General features: G+C 35.8%; 1 protein-coding gene across 6 annotated transcripts in view; it reads right to left on the reverse strand.

Moving 5' to 3' along the window:
- Positions 1 to 5,072: 5,072 nt before the first annotated feature.
- LOC149803266 (fidgetin-like protein 1) overlaps positions 5,073 to 24,561 on the reverse strand; it is a 109,207-nt gene continuing 89,718 nt past the window's right edge. For 3 of the 6 annotated variants that reach the window (XM_089952922.1, XM_089952923.1, XM_089952920.1), the window contains 3 exons: positions 21,233 to 21,396; positions 11,072 to 11,172; positions 5,073 to 5,423 (listed from right to left, as the gene is read on the reverse strand). In XM_089952922.1, the coding sequence (XP_089809048.1) occupies positions 5,301 to 5,423; positions 11,072 to 11,172; positions 21,233 to 21,396 (388 nt within the window). In that variant the 3' untranslated portion in view covers positions 5,073 to 5,300. The remainder of the gene's footprint in view (positions 5,424 to 11,071; positions 11,173 to 21,232; positions 21,397 to 24,561) is intronic. The other 3 variants (XM_089952924.1, XM_089952925.1, XR_016420168.1) reach the window with 2 other exon arrangements.

Raw genomic sequence — 24,561 nt, forward strand, 5'->3', positions numbered from 1 at the left:
TATAAGTTTGCCTAAATAAATGCATTTAGAACTTACCTCATGTGTGATGTCTTGGAGGTGAGGGTCCACTTATATGTAGGTCATGCACTTTTCAGTGTTTATACCTGTTCAGTTTGGGGGGTCAGCTTATATGCAAATGTGCTTATACACGAGTATATACAGTAACAGTGTCAGTTCATTCATCATCTTAACAATAAATGTGTCAAAACTGATATCCTCTGTCGGTGAAGTAATAAAACCATGCCATATATGTTGAAGGAGTGCCTCACATGCTCGTTTTCTCTCCCTCAATTATACAATTATTAGAAATATATCAAAATTTACGATCAGTCATCATATAAAAAGTATATTTCTTCGGATTACTAACATAAATGAAGTTTTTCTCCTGAACAATGCATAATCAAGACAGCTTTAGTCGCTGACATTTTGAACATTTTTAATTCTTCTTGATACACATTATCAACATTTGGCTATTATTAATATACAAATTGTATTCTCTAAAAATTTTGTGAAGAAAAAAATTGTCTTTTCGGGGCGATTCTGGCAAGAATTCCATAGAAAGTCAGTGCTAAACACATACTTGAATGAATCGTTTTAAATTAAAATGAAAATAGGTGTCACATGTAATCAAACGAACCTAATGGGAATATATAGATCAATTATACATTGTTTCAAAACAAAAAGTTTTATAAGTCTTATCAATGACTGTTATGCACATTGCATTAAAATGCACAATTTAGGATATAGGTTTTTTGGCAATATGTGTGATACATGGTTCCCACGCTTTTCTAAAGATATATTTCCAGGGTTTTTCCAGGATGAAATTAATTTTTTCAAGGTTCACATATGACCATTACTGAATGGAATTAAAGAACATTTTAGATTATAAAACTTGCATTTTCTAAATCAAAAGATCGTTTTCTTTCGAGATCTCCAAAACATCTAAGCTAGAAAAGATGATCATGTACAAAACCACAAAATGTATCACATGAAACTAATTTGATTATATTCCTATAAATTGGCAAGTAAAGTCATTTCAATGTACAAAATAAAAATTCTAACTTTATTTTGCTGACCTGCATTATGTTGCCAAGTGGGAACAACATAATGAACATAAATTAGTTTTGTTTCCTTTCAAACCTTTAATTTTAAAGAATTCTATAGGAATATGTATATGCATCTCATAGAAAGTAAACATTTCCTATTACAGTATAAAAAAAAACAATAAACGCAAATAATTAGAATCTTGTCTTGTAATGAAAAGAGTTAATCCCTGAATTTATCTGTGCCAATAAAATCCCAAACAAGATTTTTCAAACAATCTAATCTTTTTAAGATGATCTGGTTAAAATCCATCATTTAAAACACATTTTCAAAAGAGTTGATTTAAATTTTGACAAAAGACCCTCAAAATTATATACTGTTGTATAGACAAGGACTGATTTTTCTGTAAAATCAACTTGTCTTCTTGTAATTCGTTAAACCAGTCCCCAAACCTGAACTAATACAGGGGCTCAAACCATTTGTTAACATAAAATACATGGGACGAAAATTTCTTATTTCAGCTCTGAGATTCAATAAATATGGACTACAAATTTGGTTTAAAACGAATAGCAGTCCGTTTTCTATTCCGGATTTCCTCCGAATATTCCCACCCCATTTTTCATATTTGGACATTTAGCGACATATGGTAGTCACTTACCAATGGGCCTAGAAAATTTAAACTTAAGTTATATCGACTTATACCTGCATGAAATCGATAGGAAAATTATTTATTTTATCAGAAATAGCAAGTATTATGATTGTTATGTCTTTAATCCACTGATAGATGAGACAAAACTACGGCATTGATGAAACCTGACCCGGCGCTCGCCATTTGCATTACTAGTCACTTTACAAATCTGAAACGATGACATCGGAAGTCCATTAGTCACATGATATCAACAACAAACTCCATTTTAATGTTGTTGTAGAGAAATTATATTAAATGAAAGTCAGATACTTTTTGTAAAAACCAGCAATCTGGCAAACCTGATTTATCAAGCAGAGATCACATGTCAACGTGGTAATGATGTTATACAACAAAACTCCAGAATTTGTTCTCAGAATATATAAATACAGAAAATGTTGTGTTCTTTCATTTTTGTATTTTTATTACAACCACAGAGCTGCCAACCCTCCCGACTCACAATTAGTGAAAACTGGGATAAAAATTAGTGAATTTTGAATGCAATTAGTGAAGAATTATATCATGACACTAACTCCATCCACTTCAATGATCAGTACTGCATTATATGAAAATCACAAAGTAAAAATAAAACATATTACTTACACTGATTACATGTACTAAGTTATTTGCAGCCAAACTTACTGATATACACAAACTTCATGTTATTTGTCATGATATGATGCCGTGGCAGTCTTTAACTTTCTCAATCAGGCTTTGGTAAATTTGTTTTCAAAACAGTTCAGGCTTCTTGTCTGCTGGTTAACCTTGGTGACTAAACTTGTTGCAAATTTTCAGCACCTAAGGAGGCACTCAAGTTTTCTTATTTTCCCTCACATTAGGAAATAATCTTTCACTGTCACTATTGCTGATCTTCAACTGAGAAAGACAGGTTATGTTCAACAAGAAAGCTCACAAACAATGCTTCATCCTTGGTGGCATGCAGGACTTGAGCAGGTGGCTTAAAGTACTTTGAAACTGAAATCTGCTGAGGAGACTTAGCAGTGTGCTTTTTCACATCTTTCTGCCACATGCCCATAAGGGCTCGTATTGTTGCCTACAATTTATCTGTCACACATGTGCTATATAATACATTACTACATGGTACATCTATGACAGGTAAATTGTAAGCAACAATACCAGCCCTTGTGCACATTCCCAATTGTAAAATTCGTGGCACACTACTGTGCACATAATGTTCATCGATGTTTGATGGCTGAATTCTAGGCCAAATTTTGGCGTACTCCAATCTATACTTCACTTTTTGTGGATTACAAATCTTTTCCTTGGCGGTGAAAACATTTTAACTGCAGTGTAGCTTAAATACGAAAATGTATTAATCCAAAAGATGAAACGTTGAACGGTGAACAGTTTGTAGTGTCTGCGCATGCGCAGAAAACTGAGAACTCTAGCAAATTACGACATAAGCTAATCTTTCAATCTAATAAATTCCAACACTCGAAAAAGCTGTCTTCATGCAGTTTCCCAACCTCTGTATGATTTTAGCTACCAATGTGCTTCCTCACTAGGTCACTGCCACCATGCCCAATGATAAAATTTGTGGCACACTGTATGCAAAAAGCATGATGTATATCGGTATTTGATGGCTGAATGCACAGCCAATTTTTGGTATCTTCCAAACTAAACTTAATTTTTTTGCAATACATTTCTTTTTCTTTGGTGGTGAAGACATTTTCAAGATGTGATGTGGAACGGTAATTCAAATCAGTGTTGGTGGAGCATGCGCAGAAAAAATTCGGGTTATGCCCCGGTTTCTTTCAAAAGCGTTTCTAAAACTATTTATATATATATATATATAGATTAAAATATGCTAAAATGCTTGCTACCGGTCTAACTGTATGAATCGGCTCTAGTTCTACTAATATCGCAACTAACAGAACTGGACCATTTCGGCAACTGCTAATATCACGACTAGTACTTAACGGGAAAATTTAAAATAATTGAGAATTGGGGAATTCGTGATTTTTTGGCACATGGTGTGATTTTGTGAATCACTGTAGAAAGTCGTTAAATTTGTGCCAAAATCGAGAGGGTTGACAGCTGACTGAACCAGTGAATGACTTTCATTTAATATTTTTTAAATTTTTCTCTACAACATTTGAAAATGTGGGTTGTTAGATTTGTGTAGTACTGAACTCTGTGAATAGCAATGCAAATCGCGAGTACCAGGTCACATTTCATCAATGATGTAGTCTTATCTTGTCTTTCAGCAGATTAAAGACATAACGATTTTAATACTCATAATTTCTGAGAAAATAAGTAATTTTCATATTCATTTCATGCATGTATCACTCGATCTAACAATGTTCAAAGTTTGCTAGGCCATCCGGTAAGTGGCTACGCTTTGCCCCCTACGATGTTTGCCTCTTGTGATGCTAGAGTGGTTTTCATATCTTCCATATAAGGAAAGATATGGCTATCGAGCTGACCTTGAAAATTAAAGTCTATCAGACGAATCTAATCCACCGAGTGTTTGGATTGACTCAGCGTAGACGTTATTGCAAGCACCCAAATGATCCATACTACCCTCCGAATATTCTGGTCAGAACTCGATTAATTTAACTCACGATCAGCTTAGTTACAACTCAGTTACGTGATTGTTTCGGGCATCAAGTGGTGGCAGAAAATTCCTGGGTTTTTCCTGACTTTCATCAATATTTACGAAATTCCAGGACTTTTCCCAGTCAGGAAAAAAATTATCATTTCTCCAGACTTTTTCCACAATTTCCCGGTAGCATGGGAACCCTGGTGATAGGAACTTTTAACCTACATATCTCTAATCCACGAATATAGGTTCCACTATGGACAAGAAAACCATCAGCAATTTAATTATTTCCTTTATTAAAAGTGGTCCTGGATAAAAATCAAATACATATTTAATGAATTGAGAAGGGCATATTTTGTCTATATATGCTTCATCTGGATCTGAGTATGGGACAAATATGACTCTTACAGTACCTACCCCTTTTCTGAGGTCCCTCAGTAACTCATGCCCTCACTTAGAGTGCAGTTGGTGTTTTTGGATCTCTTTGTGATAAGAGTCCAATTACTGCATGGTGGAAGTAGACTTTTGCAAATAAAAAGTTGATACCTCAAACTGTAGCCTGCATTTTTGTAGGATTTTCCTTAGAAACTATAGTAAAATCTCTATTGTAGATTATCTGAAATGCATCTATGTTCCTGCAAGTGTACAGATTTAGTACAACCCAAAGCCTTTCATCTGAGCTTCATATCCTGTTGTTTTTACCTCACCCTCACATGAAGTGTGGATAATGAAGGCTTTCAAACATAGTTCAAAATGAAGCAATGATACATTAAAGTCATGTATTTTGCAGGAATTTTATTTTTACTGAAATTTTTCTGAACTCTCAGTCCAAATTTACTACTTTTCACAGTCATTCCACATTATAAACTTTTGGTTGAAGTGATTTACAATAACAGAAAATGTTTTCCTTATGAAAACAATATTAACAATAATGACAAACTAAATATTTTCAACTAATTATTGTTCAAGAATTCTTTGGGCAAAAGTAAGCAGTGAAAAATGGGATCTTTATATGCCCCCACTTCCAAATGTTTTGTTCCACTGAAGGTACACATCCAAATCCTTTGAAGACACACTGGTTTTCACATGTAGAAAGGCATCTTGAAAATCTGCATAGTTGATTGGACGCACCTAAAATAAGAGTAGTGAAATTCAAGTACACTATCATGCAACATATAAGCACTTAATTTAGTTGGGAGTCCGCAATAGTTCAGTTTGTAGAACTTCATACTCATAATCAAAGGCTAATAGGGTTCTACACAACCCAGACAGGACAGCTTGTGTTCACTGCTTCTACATTTCTTAGAAAAGGCAAATAGCTCCCATTTTCCAGAGCATGATGTAGCCACTACTGTACTGAAAGTGCCATTAAAAACCAACTAACCAAAACCTTCATTTAGTTTTTTTGTTTTCTAAAGTTTTTCAGTACATAACAAAGACAAGTGAAACAGGGCAATTATTTAGAGTATTCAAGGTGTAGCATTTTAACACTTAGAGCTGGTTATATTTTCATTTTTTGAGAACTTGCACTCAGATACCCAGGCCACTACTTTAAAATGGTTCTTTGTTTCTGACAAAGTTGTAGTTTTATTGTCAAAGAAAGTAAGGAATGGGTCACAGAATACTGATAAAGGGCTAATGAGCATTCTAGATCCCTTTTGGTTAAAAAAAATAAATAAACAAAATACATGTAGACAAGCCATTTTAACAAACATTTACGTGACAAAATCAGCAAAAGACCTCAAGTAAGAAGTATCCTCATAAACTGACAACCAATTTACAGCAGGTTTATTTACAATATCAAGAAAAAAAGACAAAACATGTTTCAACTTATAAATTAGAGAAAATAATTACATATCAACACAAATCAATAAACTATAAATTACCCTCCATTATTAATTTTAATGGTAAGCCATAATCAATGCCTTTCATGCTGGGGGGGGGGATTCACTTTGTGGAAGGGTAATCCTCATAATGTTAGACAACTCAATAATTGTGACCTACCTCCTTAAAGATAACTTAGGGAAAGAGGGGGTACCAAATTACCTGACTGCTGCCTCCTGGTCTAGGACTAATGATGTGCTAGTGCTTCCAGCACTAGATTACAGTCCAAATCAGACACATCTTTAGCAGGCTCAATGTCCCTGTTGACGACTTGTCAAGAATGGGTCAGTCTGTTTAAATCAAAATGGTCCCTCCATCTGTCGATCTTTCAATGGATTTGCATACCTTGTGGCATCCAGTGATATCTTATTGTAATATTACTTCTTTTTAACTTCTGAGTACTAAAACCATCCCTGATATTCTTGAACAATAGAAGATTGTCAACTTAGTTCCCGTGGTAGCTCTTTTACTTGCAAGATCAATTAGGACAAACTTAGACTTTTGGGGAAAATCCCATGCCAAAATGACCATCCATTTAAGAGAATTAATGTGTGTGTGTGATTTGGATTTTTAACGTAGCTTTAACAATATATGACTCATATCGCTACAATGTCTGCAGTGTGACAGTTTATAGTGATGTCTAGCATTGGGGCCTCATGCCACAGACATGTAGCATGATGTCCCACCCAGTCACATTATGCTGACCCCAGGCCAACCAGTCCTAACACTAACCTCTTAATGCTGAGCACCAAGCAAGGCAGCTGTTAGTACCATTTTTATAAGTCTCTGGTACGACTCAACCAGGGATCGAATCCACGACCTCCCACATCCGAGGCAGATGCTCTAACCACTAGACCACCAGAGTTGTAAAGGGAATTAATGACAATCATTTCAATATGTTCATTGTGGCAGCCATACTGGATATCTGTGGGGCACTATTTCCATTTAGAACCAACCAGTTATCCTAAAAATTACTTTCTCAAAACTTTATGTTGATATGACCATCAATTATAGAAAAGTGATGACAAGATTTTCAAGATTTCAGATTGCCATCATTTTTATTCAGATCCAAACGGAACTGATAAGAAGACTTCTGGTGAAAATGCCACGTCAATACAAATTGAGAAGATGGTAGCAATGATTCTGACGTCAAATAGGCACAATTTTCATTCAGGGCAAACTAAATATCATAAATAGACTTAAGGTAAAAAAAACTTATCGATAATGCTTTCCATCTAGGATTCAGTAGCAATAAGACAGTCCAAGATGGCTACTGGCAGCCATATTGAATATCAGATTGGCATATATTTATTTAAGACAAACTAAACATCATATAAAAGCCCATGCTGATGTGACTTTCCATTACAAAAGATTAGCAATAACAAGATTTTCAAGATGGTTGTTGGCTATCAGACTGGCATATTTTTTATTTAAGATCAACTAAACATCACATGAAAACCCAATGTCAATATGACTTTCCATTCAGAAGGAGCAGCAATAACAAGAATTTCAAGATGGTTGTTGTGGTGGCCATGTTGGATGTCAAATCATCATTTATATTTAGGATCTACTATACATCATAACAAGTCTTTTTGTGAAAACTCAGTGTTAATATGAACATCCAATCCATTCATGCTGAATATTGATAACATGGTTTTCAAGATGGCAGCTGTTGTGGCAATATTGGATAACTGAGCAGTATCAATTTTATTTATGATCAACTTGACCTTAGAATGAATTCATGTGTAACGTTTTGTGGCAGTAATTTAGTAGAGTAGTAATAACAAACTTGTGATAACTAACAGACAGATATCTGATGACAGATAATCCAGTTAGAAGAGAACTGGACAAGATAAGTCTTCTGGTGAAAACTCCATGCCAATATGACTTTCAAACCATGAGAAGTATTGGCACGATTTTCATTTAGGAAAAATCAGACATTGTAAGAAGTCTTTCTCACGCAAACCCATGCTGATATGTCCATCCATTCAGAAAAAGTAGCAATAACATGTTTTCAAGATGGCTGCTGTGACAGCCATACCATTTTCATTCAGGACCACTTGCCCTTGGAATGAATGTATGTGCAACGTTTTGTGGCAGTAGTTTAGTATGAGTAGTAATAACTACCTGACATATATCTGATAACAGATGATGAATGAGAGATATGAGATCACCCATAGTCTTCTGTTATGTTACCAGACAAGCTAATAAGAATGTCCTTGACAATTACATGACCCAATTTCCTAAAACAAAAAACAGAAATTTACTGAAACAATATATACCCTAAAGCAGGTATTCACAATGGTGCTGACATACAAGATGAAGTTAGACAATCTTTGTGTGAATAATTTGTTGGTGATAGAAACTAAGCAGGAGATAGAAAGGGGAAATCACTCTACCCTGTCTTCTATCTAGGTAAGTAGATGACTTCAGAAATTGTTGTTGGTGCTGAAAAATAAGATTATGTTCGCTGGATTTGAGAAGTAATCAATAAAGTCCTAATGTCTTATGATCCGGTTAGAAGAGAACACATTTTTTTTCCACTGATACTGTGGAAACCCCGCTATAACGCGATAATTGGGGTCCACAAAATTGGATCGCGTTAATATCGGGGTCGCGTTACTGCGGGGTTTTGCAGTATTTTACTTTTTTGAGAGAACAACTCATTGGCACATATACATGTATTCATGTCTACGGTATATGATGAATAGGGTATCAACACCGTTTACTATCGTGCCATCGTGGCATTCAGTTCATCTATAATGCATGTAATTCCATTGAAAAATTGCACACAGATTTACAATATTCAATATTTTTTCCCCTGATCATTGTATCTGAATTCAACGTCTAATACATAGCATGAACACAGTATCAACACTGTTTACCTGCCGTCTGATATCGTACCGTCGGCTTGAAATTAATACATAAAATATGTAATTCCATTGCAAAAAATTGCATATTTTTTTAAACTATTCAATAATTTTGTCCCACATCTTTATGTGTCTGAATTCAATAGAAAAAATTAACAGCAAAATTATGTTAAGAAAGATGAAGCATGTGTATGGTTCATTACGTTCCAGTGTCTATGAACAGTGTCTTTACAAATTTCATACTGCTAAAATTTTATGTGTTTCCATGTACATTTATCCACTGCAAATTTCCAATAATTAACGCTTGTAAGCCTATTCGTTTGAACGACTACAACAAGAATAATTACAAATCAACACATGCTTTCAGCATGCATATAGCTTTTGCTTCAGATTTTGTGACTATTGAAAGAAACATGTGAAAACTACTATACTGATCATGTTGCAAAGTGTAGAGAACAATTTGCATTTGTGAACTTGCTTTTCCATAACGGTAAAATATTTTTATAAAATATAGGTAATTAATAACGAGTTCATAAACAAACACAATACCCATTTAAACCTGAGAACTAAGTGCAGTAGGCCTGCAATGGTCACGAGTCACTTTTTTAAAAAATGTAAAGCTGAATGCATGTACAATTTCATGCCCATTCAATTTCCAGCTAATAAAGCGGACATTATTTGCTGGTCAACAGATTGCATCTAATAACACCGCCAAACCCAGCAAACATGTTGGCGGCTTTTGTTTTTTGATGTTTATTAAATTGTGAGAATCTTTAATCAACCACCGCATTGTCTGCTACTTGTTTGTGTATGCACTTAAAGAAACACACATTGGCTATTGTTTGAGCAACGATGGTATACAGAATTAATTGAAGACAATCACAAAGACGACTTACTGGCTTTACTCATGGATCAGTAACAAGGAACATTTCCGATAATGTTTATTTTGGCACAACACTTCAAGAACCTGGTGAAAATGTTAAATTTCAGAAGCCAAGCCACGATCGTATTATATTCGAATTCATACTCAAACTCTTCCCCAAAATGATAATAAACGTTTTACACACTATTTCTCTTACTTGTAAAAAGTATTTTTCCAGGTATGAGAAAAATACATGTACATGTATTTAAAATTTCAGGAACCATGCCACAATCATATTATATTCGAATTCATACACGATCTCTTCCCCAAAATGATAATATTTTTTTTTGCACAAAGTGCAGAGAACGAATTGCATTTGTGAAGTTGTGTTACCAAAATGGTAAAATATTTTTATAAAAAAAATAGGAAATTAATAACGAGTTCATAAATAAACCCCATACACATGTAAAACCCGAGAACTAAGTACAGTAGGCCTGCAAAGGTCAAAGTCACTTTAACAAATTTTTATTTTAAAAGCTGAATGCATGTACAATTTCATACCATTTCAATTTCCAGCTAATAAAGCGGACATTATTTACTGGTAACATGTCCAATAATGTTTATTTTGGCATAACACTTCAAGAACCTGGTGATATTGTTAAATTTTAGAAGCTATGCCATGATTGTATTATATTAAAATTCATATGCGAACTCTTCCCACAAAATGATAATAAACATTTTACACACTATTTCTCGTACTGAAAAAAATATATTTTTTCCTGGTACGAGAAATATACACATACATGTATTTAAAATTTCAGGAACCATACCACAATCATATTAAATTTGAATTCATACACGATCTCTTCCCCCATAATGATAATAAATTTGTTATTCACTATTTCATATACTTTGAACAAAAAATATTTTTTCATGTGTGAATGAATATATGAAATTTCGGGAGCCACACCATGACCGCGTTATATCTCAATTCGCGTTACAGCGGGCTTGCACTGTACATTCACTATCATCCATTCTTTAGTTTCTTTTAATATCAACAATTTCAACATGTAAATATATAGCCTTCAAACTTTGAAACAAAATATACATAACATCATCAGGTCAAATGCTACATCCATGTATAGGAATTAGGTACAATATACCTGATCTGCAGATATGCTCTCTATATCTCCAAATGAAATGCTTCTGATGGGCCCTAGTGCTGCCTCACGACACAGGTTGGCCATATCTGCACCCGAAAATCCTACAGGCAGAATAATAAATAATATATGTGTCACAGTTAAAGCCACTGGAATACCTGGACAAATCAATATGAAATTATGTGATTGCATGGAGCAACAAGAAGTTTTATTCAATTCACAGGAAGCAAGCAAGATAATGGGAATCATTTCTTACCATATTTACTCACTATAAATCTGGTCTAACTGAAAAATGCATAGACTCTGACCTGCCATTGCATAATGTGCTGTCAGATCTGCATCTATGCAATTAGGTGCAATTAGTAGAACAAACAACAGACCCCTATTCTGCTGATCGAGGTCCATGCTAGTTGGTCCTTGTTGTAAGCTAGTATATTTGGTAGGTTTTCATTTCAGCATATTTGTCATACATTGGCTGGGTGGGGATGACCTTTTGGGACTAAGTTTATCTCTTCCTGGACAATGCATTGTCCTGTTTCAAGAAAATATTGTGTGTGTGATTTAGAAATTTAAAATGTAGCTTTAACAATTTTCCAGTCATATTGCTACGATGTCTGCAGTAGCATGATATCCCAACCAGTCACATTATCCTGACACCAGGCTGACCAGACCTAACACTAACCTCTCAATGCTGAGCACCTAGAGAGGCAGCTGTTAGTACCATTTTTAGACCACTAGGCCACCAGAGCGGTCAGAAAATATTGTTTTAATTGTTTAATCTATACAATCAAAAATTAAAAATGACCCTGGTTGTTACATTGTTCATTATGCAACCATAATATTCCTCAAGACCTAATTTATTTTAGTCACTAATTTTTCCTTCTTTAAAATCATGTTTTCTGCAGTAAACAGAAACCCCTGAGCTCTAAAACAAATTTTGAACCCAAATTTCAATTTCATGCTTAAAAATATCCCGTAAATTTGAAACTCACTTGAAACTTGGAAATATATTTAGCTACTAAATTCTTGATACACACTGGAACAGATTAATTTTGGTCAACATATATTGTAGTGTTCTGATCTGTGAAACTCAGACCCAGAAACTGTATGAAGGGCACATGTGGTTAAAACAACACTTGTCACACATGCTGACACAGATTAGGGCTGATAAGAAGTCTTTCCACCATACAAAAGAACCAGCTTTTAAGGCTAATTACACCACTCCTGCAATAACTCATGCCCTGATAACTCATGAACCCACTTATAAAACGGGGTCAGGCATGGATCCCATTTTTTTAAAACCAGAAAATACCCAAAAATTGATCCCCGTTTGTTTAACTTGAAGAAAATCGCTATCAAAATTGGCAACTAAAATGTACATATATCATTTGTTTTATGGTCAAAAACGGTAGATAGGACCTGGAAATTTTAATCAACATTTTTAAATGATCAACTTTTAACAAAAAGTCATATAATTTGTTACATTTTCTTTCCAAATTACATTCTTAGTACACCATATTTAAAGATATTCAAGAAAATTTTGATAAATGAAAATGTCACTCCTAATGTAGACAGTACATTAACATTTACATGCCAATTATAAAAAAAATTATTAAGTGAAATTTGTGTTTTAGTTCTATCTTTTAGTTCCTTTTAAGTGTAATCATCATAAATGCAATGAATATTTAAACACAAAATGTGTCAATCTACCGTAATAGCTATTTCCACCAGCGTTTGTTAGTGTAATTAAGTACCGACCATGTTTTGATAATTGACTTGTAGAAGTATTTGTTGTATTGTTGCACTGAATTAAAAGCTGGCCTCCTTTGTATTATCATGTTAATTACATTGTTTGAGTCAAATAAAGGAGGTGGAATTAAAAAAATGTTACAAATCATGCAGGGGGCCCCGAGTGGCCGAGTGGTCTAAAGCGCTCTCCGTTACGGATCACTGCCATCTCACCTCTGTCTGCGGCGGTTCGAGTCTAGGATTCAGCCAATGTGGGTATGTGAGAAAGCTTGCCAGTAGCTTCTCGTGGGTCGGTGGTTCTTTCCGGGGATTTCCCGGGTTCTTCCTCCACCATTAATACTGGCCGCCATGTATAGCCTATCGTGTGCTGAAAAATGGCGTTAAGCCCCAAAACAACAACAACAACAACAAATCATGCAAATCCTACACGCTGAAGATCTAGCAGCACTGATCATATGTTGAGTGAACTCATTTCAATTGATCAATCGAACACTTTTATAAATGTTATTGTGTTCATTGTAAACTACCTTAAAATAACTGACTTAATCATAATTGTGATCAAAGATAGCAAGGCAACCAAGTCCTTGTAAAATAAAGAGCTTGGTTTCGCAGATATGGACCATTGTGGGAAAACAAGTTTCAGTGAATTCCTGAACTGGCACTCATAGATATCCTCAAGGATGATAAGAAGTTTCACTATTACTTCCAATGAAATCATGACATCAGTATTGTACTAACTGAATAATACAAAAATTTAGTTTTGATGTAGACATTTGTCTCACAAAATAAATGTTGCTAGTTTTTGAAAAAAATGGAATCTTGTTTGGTGGTGTCTCAAGAGTTGGTCTAGTTCCCTCCTACACTGACACTATACTACTAAATACCACTCCAGGAACCAGACTAATCAAGAAAACAATACACAGATGTTTAGATGTTTTCATGTACACATACTGGACATTTTTAAAATTAGTGTAATTTATAAATATTCACAAACAACTTCATTAGACTACACACACACATTATTTTAAATATCTCTAGTGGATTTTTGGAGGTAACTTGTGCCCTCACTTATAGTGCGGTCTATGTTTGTGGACCCCATTGTGCGCGAGTTATTGAGGGAGAGATGTATATGTATTAATAACTAAATGCTTGTAGGTAAGCCATTTAATACTATGTTTATTTGCTGATTATCTAATTGTGACTGATGATATTCATTTTGTATACATGATTAATAGAACATTTTGTTTCTTTTTTAGATTAAATATCAGGGTTTTAATAAACAGACATGTAGCTTTGGATGCTTTGCTGACAGAGACCACCTACTACTTCTAAAAGGGGTTTCACACACACACACACCCACACAGAGTAACACAGTAACACACACACACAGAGGGGGAAGAGAGCACAGAATAAACTGTAGTAACACATAATTAATACAGCAAAATATCTCAATGTAAAACAGGTGATAACCACATGTGCAGATTTCTGGCCGATTAGGCATTTGTGTTTATTTTCTCATCCTTTCATAAACTTTGGTTTAGTTTTAATGATTTTTTGCAGCATTTTTTGTCAAAGAAAATGATAGTGTAAAATCCTAAAACATGACACAATATTTGACCTTCAACTAGATAACAGATTTATTGTCAACCACGGATCTACCATAATACAACTGCTATAACACCGAACAAAATAATCTAAATGTCATGGATTCAACATATGACTGACCAACAAAACTGAATGAAGCATATTCAATGTGTGACACACAGAAATATATATACTGAAATTGTACATACTGTGAACTGGATCCAAATAAGCAAGCTAAAAAACAACAAAGAACTTTAAATACAAAAGGCCATTATAGGTTATGATCTAAAAGGTACATGTACTTAAATTGTACATGGGCATACATGTGCTTGGAATGTCAATTTTACTTCACTTAAAAATTGTCAGAACATATACATGGGGCAAATGTTTGGAATGTTTTCTTTACATTAATATATGTTATGAGAGGCTGAACACGCCAACAGCAAAACATTGTTGAGGGTTCACCTTGCTGTGAAAGTGAGAAGGTGACTGGGTGTTAACAAATAGTTTTTCTTTCCCTATTTCACTGACACAAATATGGTGGATGTCCATTAATCATGTAACTTCACAGTCATCACAACAGAAACTACAATATTTTCAAATCTAATATAACCAAGCAAGGCCAACCATCTAAAAAATGTTATCTAAAAATTACACCCAAACACAAAAATAAAAATTTATGTCAACATCATTACCAAGAGAAAGTAATATGTTTTAGTCAATTATGTTTATCAGAAAATACTTTCTGATCATATCAGGAAATAAACTCTGCTTCCTACTGAATCCTGGACTGATTTAAATTTTGACTATATTGACAAATAAAAGAAACTCTTGCCAGATATGTACCAGTTTAAGCTATGCAGTACATCAACAAGGATGATTGCATTTTCAGGGATGTGTGGATGAGGTTCATAGTAATGTAATCATACAAGTATTCTTAAAGAAACATAATTTACTTTTTTTTGGTCTCATTACTTTTTCTTTTGAATACATTCCCCAATCACATTAACATTGAGAGAATTGTTGATGTAAGAGGAAATGCATGAGCATATATAAAGGATATACCACTCTAATAACATGCAGAAAATACAACCAATAGCTAACCAAAAAAAAATTAAGGTGAATCCAGCAAAAGTGCCTAACCCATGCCTGTGAGGTGGCTGTGCCAATCTCAGCTAGGTCTGGTGGTGCCATTGGACCCATGAGATTCAATTCTTACCTATGCAGTGCTAGAACTCATAGACAGAAGCTTGATAAGGTTAACTGTGCAGTCAGAAAAAAGTGGCACATGCCTACTATAATTAAACTCAACAACAAAAGGTTCACTGTGCATGCCTGCTAATGGATTTTTTTATACAGCTTCGACCAAAATGCATTTGAACATAAGGCTTGTAGAGATAGCAAATTTTTAAGCAAATAAATTTTCTCAGAACAGTTACCCAATCACGTTAACATTAGGATATGAGCCTGCTACCTCATGAATTCAAATCTTCTAAAAAGATGAAAATACATATTGTCTGTCTATCTGATATAGACAAAGGACAATAATTCTCACCCATTACCTTCCCTTGCCACCACCAGGTATCAACGAAGCTTGAAGCTGAGTAATATACCGACAATGATGCTCACATGTCAGGGTGATTTGGAGGGGTTTTAAGTACTGCAGTTGGGTAAGGATTCATCGTGAAACATAATTTACTTAATAATTTGCTTTCCCACTCGGATACATTCCCTGATCACATTGAGGAGAACAAGTAATAAGGAGGGTGGGTGTGAATTGGATTTTTAAAATAGATTTTTTTAAAAATTCCAGTCATTTTGCTAGGATATCTGCAGTGTGGCAGTTTATTGTGATGTCTAGCACATGGACATCATGCCACATACATGTAGCAGTATGTCCCAACCAGTCACATTATCCTGACACAAGACTGACCAGTCCTAACATTAACCTCTTAATGCTGAGCAACTAGCGAGGCAGCTGTTAGTACCATTTTTATAAGTCTTTAGTATGACTTGGCTGGGGTTTAAACCTGCAACCTCTCTCATCCAAAGTAGATGCTATAACCACTAGGCCACCGAAGCAGTCTTAAATAATAATAAGAGGAGGGAATGCTGAACATCTGACTTATACCCTGGGTACCTAAGGAACAGCTGCTGGATTGTGCAAGAGAACAATAACCTGTTCTCTTCATCTGACAAGCAACGCAGCCTAAGGTCATATGATTTGTGATCCCTATCTCTGATTATGAAAATGATTACTGAAATCTGACAAATTTTCCTTGTCAAATCAAGTAAAGCTTATAGGTTGTGTTGACTTTTAATTGCATTTCATGGTCATTTAGACTGCCACCACCAGACCTACCCAATTCAAAGTCTGTCTCTGTGATGCTAAATCTCCAAGATAAAAACTGGAGAAGGTTGTTTCTGTATGCCAAATTGTTATGCCTTGAATTGAGACATATTTGAAAGCAAGGCTTGCATAAAATGCACTGATTTCATCAGCTGAAATCTTTCTGAGGCAACTGATCTTTTAAGAAATCGGAGTATGCAGAGAGTTTAACTCACTTCAACCACAAAGATCGGGCTTGAGAGGTGACATCCTGCGTCCCAGCTTTCACCAGGAGGAAGAGTTGCTTGCATGTGCCATGACTTGCTTCAAATACACCTTGAGGGCATGAACATGGTCTTGCATGGCTGCTGCTCTCAATATGTCCATGGACGAGTGTATGACAACTCTCTGGTTACCAACTGACAGTAACCTATTTTTGGCTACAAAGAGGACCACTTAAGCATTTCATCTAAATAGAAGATAGTCCAGTCAATGAAAAGGGCATGTAACTCGCACATCCTGCATGCAAAAGCTAATGCTATCAGGAAGTTTGTTTTGTAGGGAAACTTCAACAAAAGCGCAGGCTAAAGGCTCAAATTTATCTGAACGAATTCAGGTCAAATCCCAGGAGAGATGCCATTTTGGAAACAGGGTCAGAGATTTTGGTCGATTCAGATCACAAATGGTTAACAGATCTGATAAATCTTCATTCTGACTGGTATCACATCGACCATGATGCTGGAGTTGTGCCTGATATCATGGAGCAGTTCTTTTTACTGATAATTTATCCAAATGCTTCTCATCACAGAGCCAGATAAAAAGTTGGCCAGTCCCAGAAAACTCACCACCTTCACTCACAGACCTTCAGAATGAAGAGACCCTTCACTCTGAAGAACTGCAAGATGACTCTGATAGCCCCTCTTGCTCGTGAGAATCTCTCCACAATCAAAGGTTTAATTTTTTTTTCTCCTACAGCTGTCCAAACAAGAGCCATGTGTGAAGAAGAAAACAGTCCATGCAGGGTTGTTCATTTCAGAAGACTTGGTTTGGCTGGATTCTTCCTGGGCAAATTCTATCGTGAGATTGAGTAAATTGGTCACCAAGGACTTGCAGTTCTAACCCTGTAACTATTGGATTATTTTTAATACCAGTATTGTAGAAGGGCAGATGAAGGCCCATAATCTCTCCCAACTGACTGACAGTGTTTCCATTACCCAAGTTTCTTGGTCTGGATCATACCAATGTACAAACTGCTAAATCAGAACACACTGGTTGAGTGATATGATGCCACAGTTTGAGGAGGTAGGTCACTACTACAGAGTTGTCAGTCATAATTAGGACTGTTTTTCCTAATAATTGATCCTTCTGAAACTAAAAGACACTGATAACAGCCTTCATTTCAAGAAAGTTGATGTGGAGAGGCTGATCGTCTGGCTCCCACATGATGGTGAACAAAGCAAAGTCCAAAAACAGGTGGGCATGTCAAACATACATACTCGCATAAGTACATACTGTCATTTCCACTTGGGGATGCTCCAGAGGAATCCCTGTCATGCGCCAATCTGACCTGCATCACTAACATAGGAATGATCATACCTCATGTGTGATCATGACTTTTTGATGAAGGGGATTTGTAAAGGGGCACCATTGGGCCAGCAGGGTCATCTGTAACGGATACAAAAATAGATGGCTGAACTGGATTCAGTCCGCCACCGCACTGAATAATCTGAGTTGCAAGAACTCTCTCACTTAAATCCTAGTCCTGTCGGAAATGGACTTGACAAGTTCTATGATCTGTACAAAAAAAACACGTGGCAGCATTACCAGATTGAAGTTGGTGAGAAACTCCATACCCAGATGTAAACAAAACCACTGGACATGACTTCAGACTTCTCCCGGTTCCAGAAAATATCTAGATGATTCAAAATGACAGGAAATCATTTCTGCCACTGAGGAGAATAAAACTAACTATATGTTTCTGGAGGCTGTCATCCAAGAACACTTTCATCGTTGTTGCTGTTGTTGTTATAGGGTTTAACGCCACTTTTCAGCACAAGATAGGCCATACATGGCGGCCAGTATAATTGGTGGAGGAAGAACCCTGGAAAACCCCCAGAAGAACCATTGACCCACGAGAAGCTACTAGCAGGCTTTCTCTTGTACCCACGTTAGCCGAGCCTGAGAATCGAACTCACGCAGACAGAGGTGAGATGGCAGTGATTCGTAATAGTGAGTGCTTTAGACCACTCGGCCACTTGGGGCCCCACCTTCATTGTTGTAGATGAAGCTGACCGAACAGGCTGATAAGCAGTCCATGATTTTTATAAAAGTCCATTGGCTGATGTTTAGGCCAAAGGACAGGACCTGAACCTGATAAACCATGTCAAGACAAACAGAGAAATTTAAATGGCACAGGGTGAATACGAACATGAAAATATGCATCTATCAAACTGATATTGATGGCATAATCATCCCTTCTGATGGAGAGTTGAATCACTCTCACCATCTCCATCTTGATTTTCAGTGGCATACTGTATTGGTTGAGGCAAACTCAAGCTGATGTCTGGCCTTAACTTGCCATTTACGTTCTGGATAAGAAAAAACCTCAAATAAAGCCCCGGAGATAATGGTTTTTGCACAATCTCCACCGTTTGTTTGTCAACAAGTGACTGTATCTCCTGCTGTACAAAACTGTCATCCCAATCTGACAGTATGTCCATGAAAAGAGAAGAGGAAAGAGGAGGTTGCATAAATGAAATATGAAGCCCCTCCAAAATCACCTGTATTTCCCACCCATTCTGAGGAAATATGGTGATTCAGTGGAACTTCAGGAGTCTGGCACCCATTGGTAGGCTTTCTGCACACAGTAAGGTTAGTGGAACAACGTCTAGCATTAGGAGGCTTGGAGGTGGAGAAACTTGTTTTCTTACCTCCCTTGCAGCCTAAACTGGTTAGGTTGTTGCCTCCTGATATTAGGCTGTAATCTGAACTGAACCTTTGACCTAAAAGATCCCTTGACCTTGGCCTGCTGACTGTCCTTCCACTGAGGCAAGAGCTGATTGGCCCTAATAGCCTGAATGGTTGCAAGGCTAACTGAAGGGACAGTTCTTGAGCTGCCTGCCTCCAAGTGTCTTTAATATTTCCACTAAAGAGTAAAGGTAAGCTAAACAGTGTCATCCATAATGATTGGGTACAATGTGGCTTAAGCGATGTAGTGTGCAAACAAGAGTCACTTCGTATGAGGTCAAGATTCACAGAGACAGCACACTGACCATGTAATGGTGAGCTAGCTACCCTGTTAATAACCCTAGCAATTCATGCCATCACCTCCTAGGCATGGTCACTGCCCAATTTTCCAGCAGCCAATGCCTCCCAGGCATGGTTTTTGCCTGATTTTTCCACAAGTCAGAAAATCACCAATTAAGCCAAATCTAGCACTGTGACATTTTGAATCAGGTTTGAAGTGACATGGTATATGTTTTTATCCACTTTATAAAACTCTGAGGATATGTGAACCACCAATAAATTTGTTATCTATAGCTGAGAGGTCAGTATTGAATGCACTGGAGTGAGGTTTGTGCAAGTGTGATGAAAACTTTGCTACTACATGGCTTGTTCATAACAAAGCAATAGCATTCCCCAGGTCACAAATTCTTCCTGAATGATGTTCATTAATTTCTCTCATTTTAATTGACTGGGGAAGCAACCTCAAGTATTCTAAGGATGACAACACTGTATCAGCCTTGAAACTTTACTCGGTCTATTCTGTGGCTGGATCTTAGTAAGACTGTCTTGTTGGTAGATCATCACACCCATGGTGCACTGTCCTGCTCTTTATTCAGTCCTATCCATGGCTGGATCTTAGTAAGGCTGTCTTGATGGTAGATCATCACACCCATTGTGCACTGTCCTTTCTTTTTTCAGTCCTATCTGTGGCTGGATCTTAGTACGGCTGTCTTGATGGTAGATCATCACACCCATGGTGCATTGTCCTGTTCTTTATTCAGTCCATTCCGTGGCTGGATCTTAGTAAGGCTGTCTTGATGGTAGATCATCACACCCATGGTGCATTGTCCTGTTCTTTACTCAGTCCATTCCGTGGCTAGATCTTAGTAAGGTTGTCTTGTTGGTAATCAACACACCCATGGTGCATTGTCCTGTTCTTTATTTAGTCCTATCCATGGCTGGATCTTAGTAAGGCTGTCTTGTTGGTAGATCATCACACCCACTGTCCTGTTCTTTTTCAGCTTGCATATTCAGATAGATCATAACAGGTGGCATGGACAGAAGACATCTGGTGACACTTTCATCTTAAAAGTTTTGAAATATAGAAATTCCTGTTCTTTAAAATAAAGCTTATAAATCTAGAGAGCAAATATTATTAAGCTTTGTAATTAGCCCATTTTGCTCCTAAAGCGATTGGGTTGTTTAACTATTGCACTGATCACTAAATCTGAACAAGGTAAAAAAATGAAAGATTTGATTATAAATATCATGGATACCTTCTGATTGTTGACAGATCATGCCTAATTCTTCTTCTGAAAGATGATGACTCTGCTGACAAAGTAGATTGACTACAATCTGCTTTCTCGCAACTGCTTCTGGTAATGGAATATACAGCCTTTTGACAAAACGTCTTCTGGCTGCTTCATCAATTTCTTGTGGTCTAGAAATTAAAAAGAGTTTTCAAAATATTGCATACAACAGACACATGAAGTTTTTAATCTCCTTCTTTGGGAATTCTGAACAAGTTATTAGAATTGTGTTTGTAAAACACATATGCCCCAAATGCAAATCAAAACGTCCCAAATAATTCAAAATTTGAAAAAATGCTCTAACAGCATGAAAATCTAACCACTTCATGAAGATGTGAATACAAACAAGCACACCAAATTTCATTTTTCCTACCTCAAGTGGGTTTGATTAATCATGCTGACAAAGTTTACATAAAATTTTCAAGTCCAATAAGTTGAAAAATGTGTTCAAAACATGAACAATTGCTGTAATGGCAGGAAGGTTTCATCAGGTTATCTACATATAAATAGATATGCCTTGGAAGTTCCACTGGCCTACCGTGTAGTTTTACTAAATTATAAAAACAAGGTTTTGGTATGTAAAAACTTTCTACTGTAAACTGCTTATAAATTTATGGTTACCAAATTTTTTAGGATTGGTTAAACACTACATATTCAGGTATACTTAATTCTGTGGATTAGTCATTTGAATAAAAACACAAACTCAAAACAAGTGATACATTATTGGGTGACAATGTATCTATCTCTGTTGTCATGTATATTAATTTGTATTGTGTGTTTGGCTTTTTGTCTATGATTATATACTGTGTCATTTTTGTAAACAATGCATAACGTAGCTAATTTTTGTCTATGATTGTAGATTATGTTTTAAGATAATTGTTACTTGAGGAAACATTTTTACTTGGATTTGAGTTCAAGACATTGTTTTTCCCCTCATGAATTCCTGGTCAATCTGATGTTTTTCATGTTCTTTATTAACATTTAAGTAATAGACCTGACCTTGTTTTCAACTTAAAATATTCTGGAAATTAACTTTTTCACTCTCATCCAGGTCTTATTGTGTCTTAGGTTCTTATATTTAGGTTCTTTACATCAGAATTATTTACTCTATCCTCTTAAGTGAAATCAGTCATTTTACTGTGTTCAGTTTAAATTTGCAAGAATGAATTTATTTATATTATTCATTTGAAGTACAAAGTGCTCATTAATACTTTTGGACGAAACCACAATTTTAGAATCATTGTTGAATTCATTTAGAGCCATTCTGAATCATGTCATGATACATCAAGACTGTTAGCACATCAACAATACAAAAGGCTATTGGTACATCAGTATATCTGAGATTGGAATTCATTCAGAACACCATTAGAGTTCATTTGGAACTTTTGGACTTGTGATAATACTTTCAGGACTATTTGGGATTTAATTCAAAATAATGTAAGGCCTTTTCAAATTTTCACTTTGTATTCTTGGGAAATAAATTTACTGTTGAATTTCACTAGACTTGATGGTTTTCACTCTTTTCTGTTAATTGGTTTTAGACAACAGAGTCATAACACTATAAAGTAAGACCAATATTCACTTCCATGCATTTTCAAGCAAACAGACTCAATCCCTACTGCAGTAGTTAGGTTGCTTAATCAAGTTACTCATGAAGATGTCATCATTCTTTGCATGTTATCTTCAAACAAGTACAAGTTGCATCCCTAAGACTTACATCATGGTGATTGCTCAATTCAGTACACCAGAGGGCAGCAGAGATGTAGTCTCATATAAGGTCTCAATCAACCTGAAAACATCTACCCTTATGCCAATGCAAGTAAAGTGGATTTTGTACACATGACAAACTATCACTTCAGATGGACCTGTTGTTGTAGGGTTTAATGCCATTTTTCGGGACAAGATAGGCTGTACATGGCAACCAGAATAAATGGTGGAGGAAGAACAAGGAAAAACCCTGGAAAGAACCACTGACCCACGAGAAGCTGCTGGCAAGCTTTCTCATGTATCCACATTGGCTGAGCCCAAGACTTGAACCCACGCAGACAGAGGTGAGATGGCAGTGATATATAACAGTGAGTACTTTAGACCACTCAGCCACTCGGGTCCCCCCAAATGGACCTGAATTAAATGGGTATGGAGCAAGTTGGACTGGATTAAATGGGTTATGAAAGACTAATCTGTTATTCATCAGTTAGATATATATGAAACCAAACGGATTAAAATCAAGATCTACTTATAATAATATTTGACGAGTGCCAATAATGTTCTGGTGATCTTTGGAGTTCTTGTTACACCTTTAAGTGTTGCATTTCATGTCAGGGTGAGTTATCGTAAGAAACATTATATTCCAAATGATATGTTTGACTGTCATAAACATGAAAGCTTTAATCTGATTGGTGAATGGGAAGGTCAACAGAACATGACCTCATTATCGGTGAGCATTTGATCTGGTATAGCAGAGATCTTGAGTTTAATCCCAGATTGGTACAAAATGTAACTACTAATTGTAAAAAAAAAAAAATGTGCTTTTGCATTCCATTTTCTCAGTGGAATAGTGCATAGTATGCATTTTCCTCAATAACTCATGCACAACTGCATCCAAAACCAAAAATGCACTACTTGTTTCACAATTGTCTTGGAAATAATTTTAAGTAAAGAGATTTTTCTAATGAAGATGTTTGCTTTTTTGAATAAATTGCCTTTATTTTCAAGATACCCATTCTATGAAAGATACTTAACAACTTTTTCCAATAGCTTTCAACAACCATCACATGTACATACATGGAAAAAACATTGTATATTACATCAATGGTTTTGTTGTAGCTGATTCTCAACAAAACAAGATTCCATTTTTCAAATACTATTGTCATTTATTTTGTGAAACAACCTTCAACATCGAAAATTTATATTTTTTAATTGTGCTCTTAGTAAAATACTGAAGACATGATTTCATTGCAAATATATGAAACTTCTTCCCATCTGTGAGGAAGCAAATTTTTTAGTAAATTATGTTTCTCCTGTAATACTTATCTCATCACATTACAATAGGATAACTTTTTTGACAATCTCTTAACCCAGTCCTCCAAAAAAAAGAAGATATGATGTTGTTGCTATTGCAGGGTTTAATGCCATTTTTCAGCACACGATAGGCTATACATGGCAGCCAGTATTAATAGTGGAGGATGAACCCAGGAAAAAACCCAGAAAAAAACTACCGACCTATGAGAAGCTACTGGCAAGCTTTCTCACATACCAATATTGGCCGAATCTGAGACTTGAACCCATGCAGACAA

Source organism: Sinohyriopsis cumingii, chromosome 3 (genome assembly GCF_028554795.1).
Source record: "Sinohyriopsis cumingii isolate HCF-2022 chromosome 3, ASM2855479v2, whole genome shotgun sequence".
Taxonomy (NCBI): Eukaryota; Metazoa; Mollusca; class Bivalvia; order Unionida; family Unionidae; genus Sinohyriopsis; species Sinohyriopsis cumingii.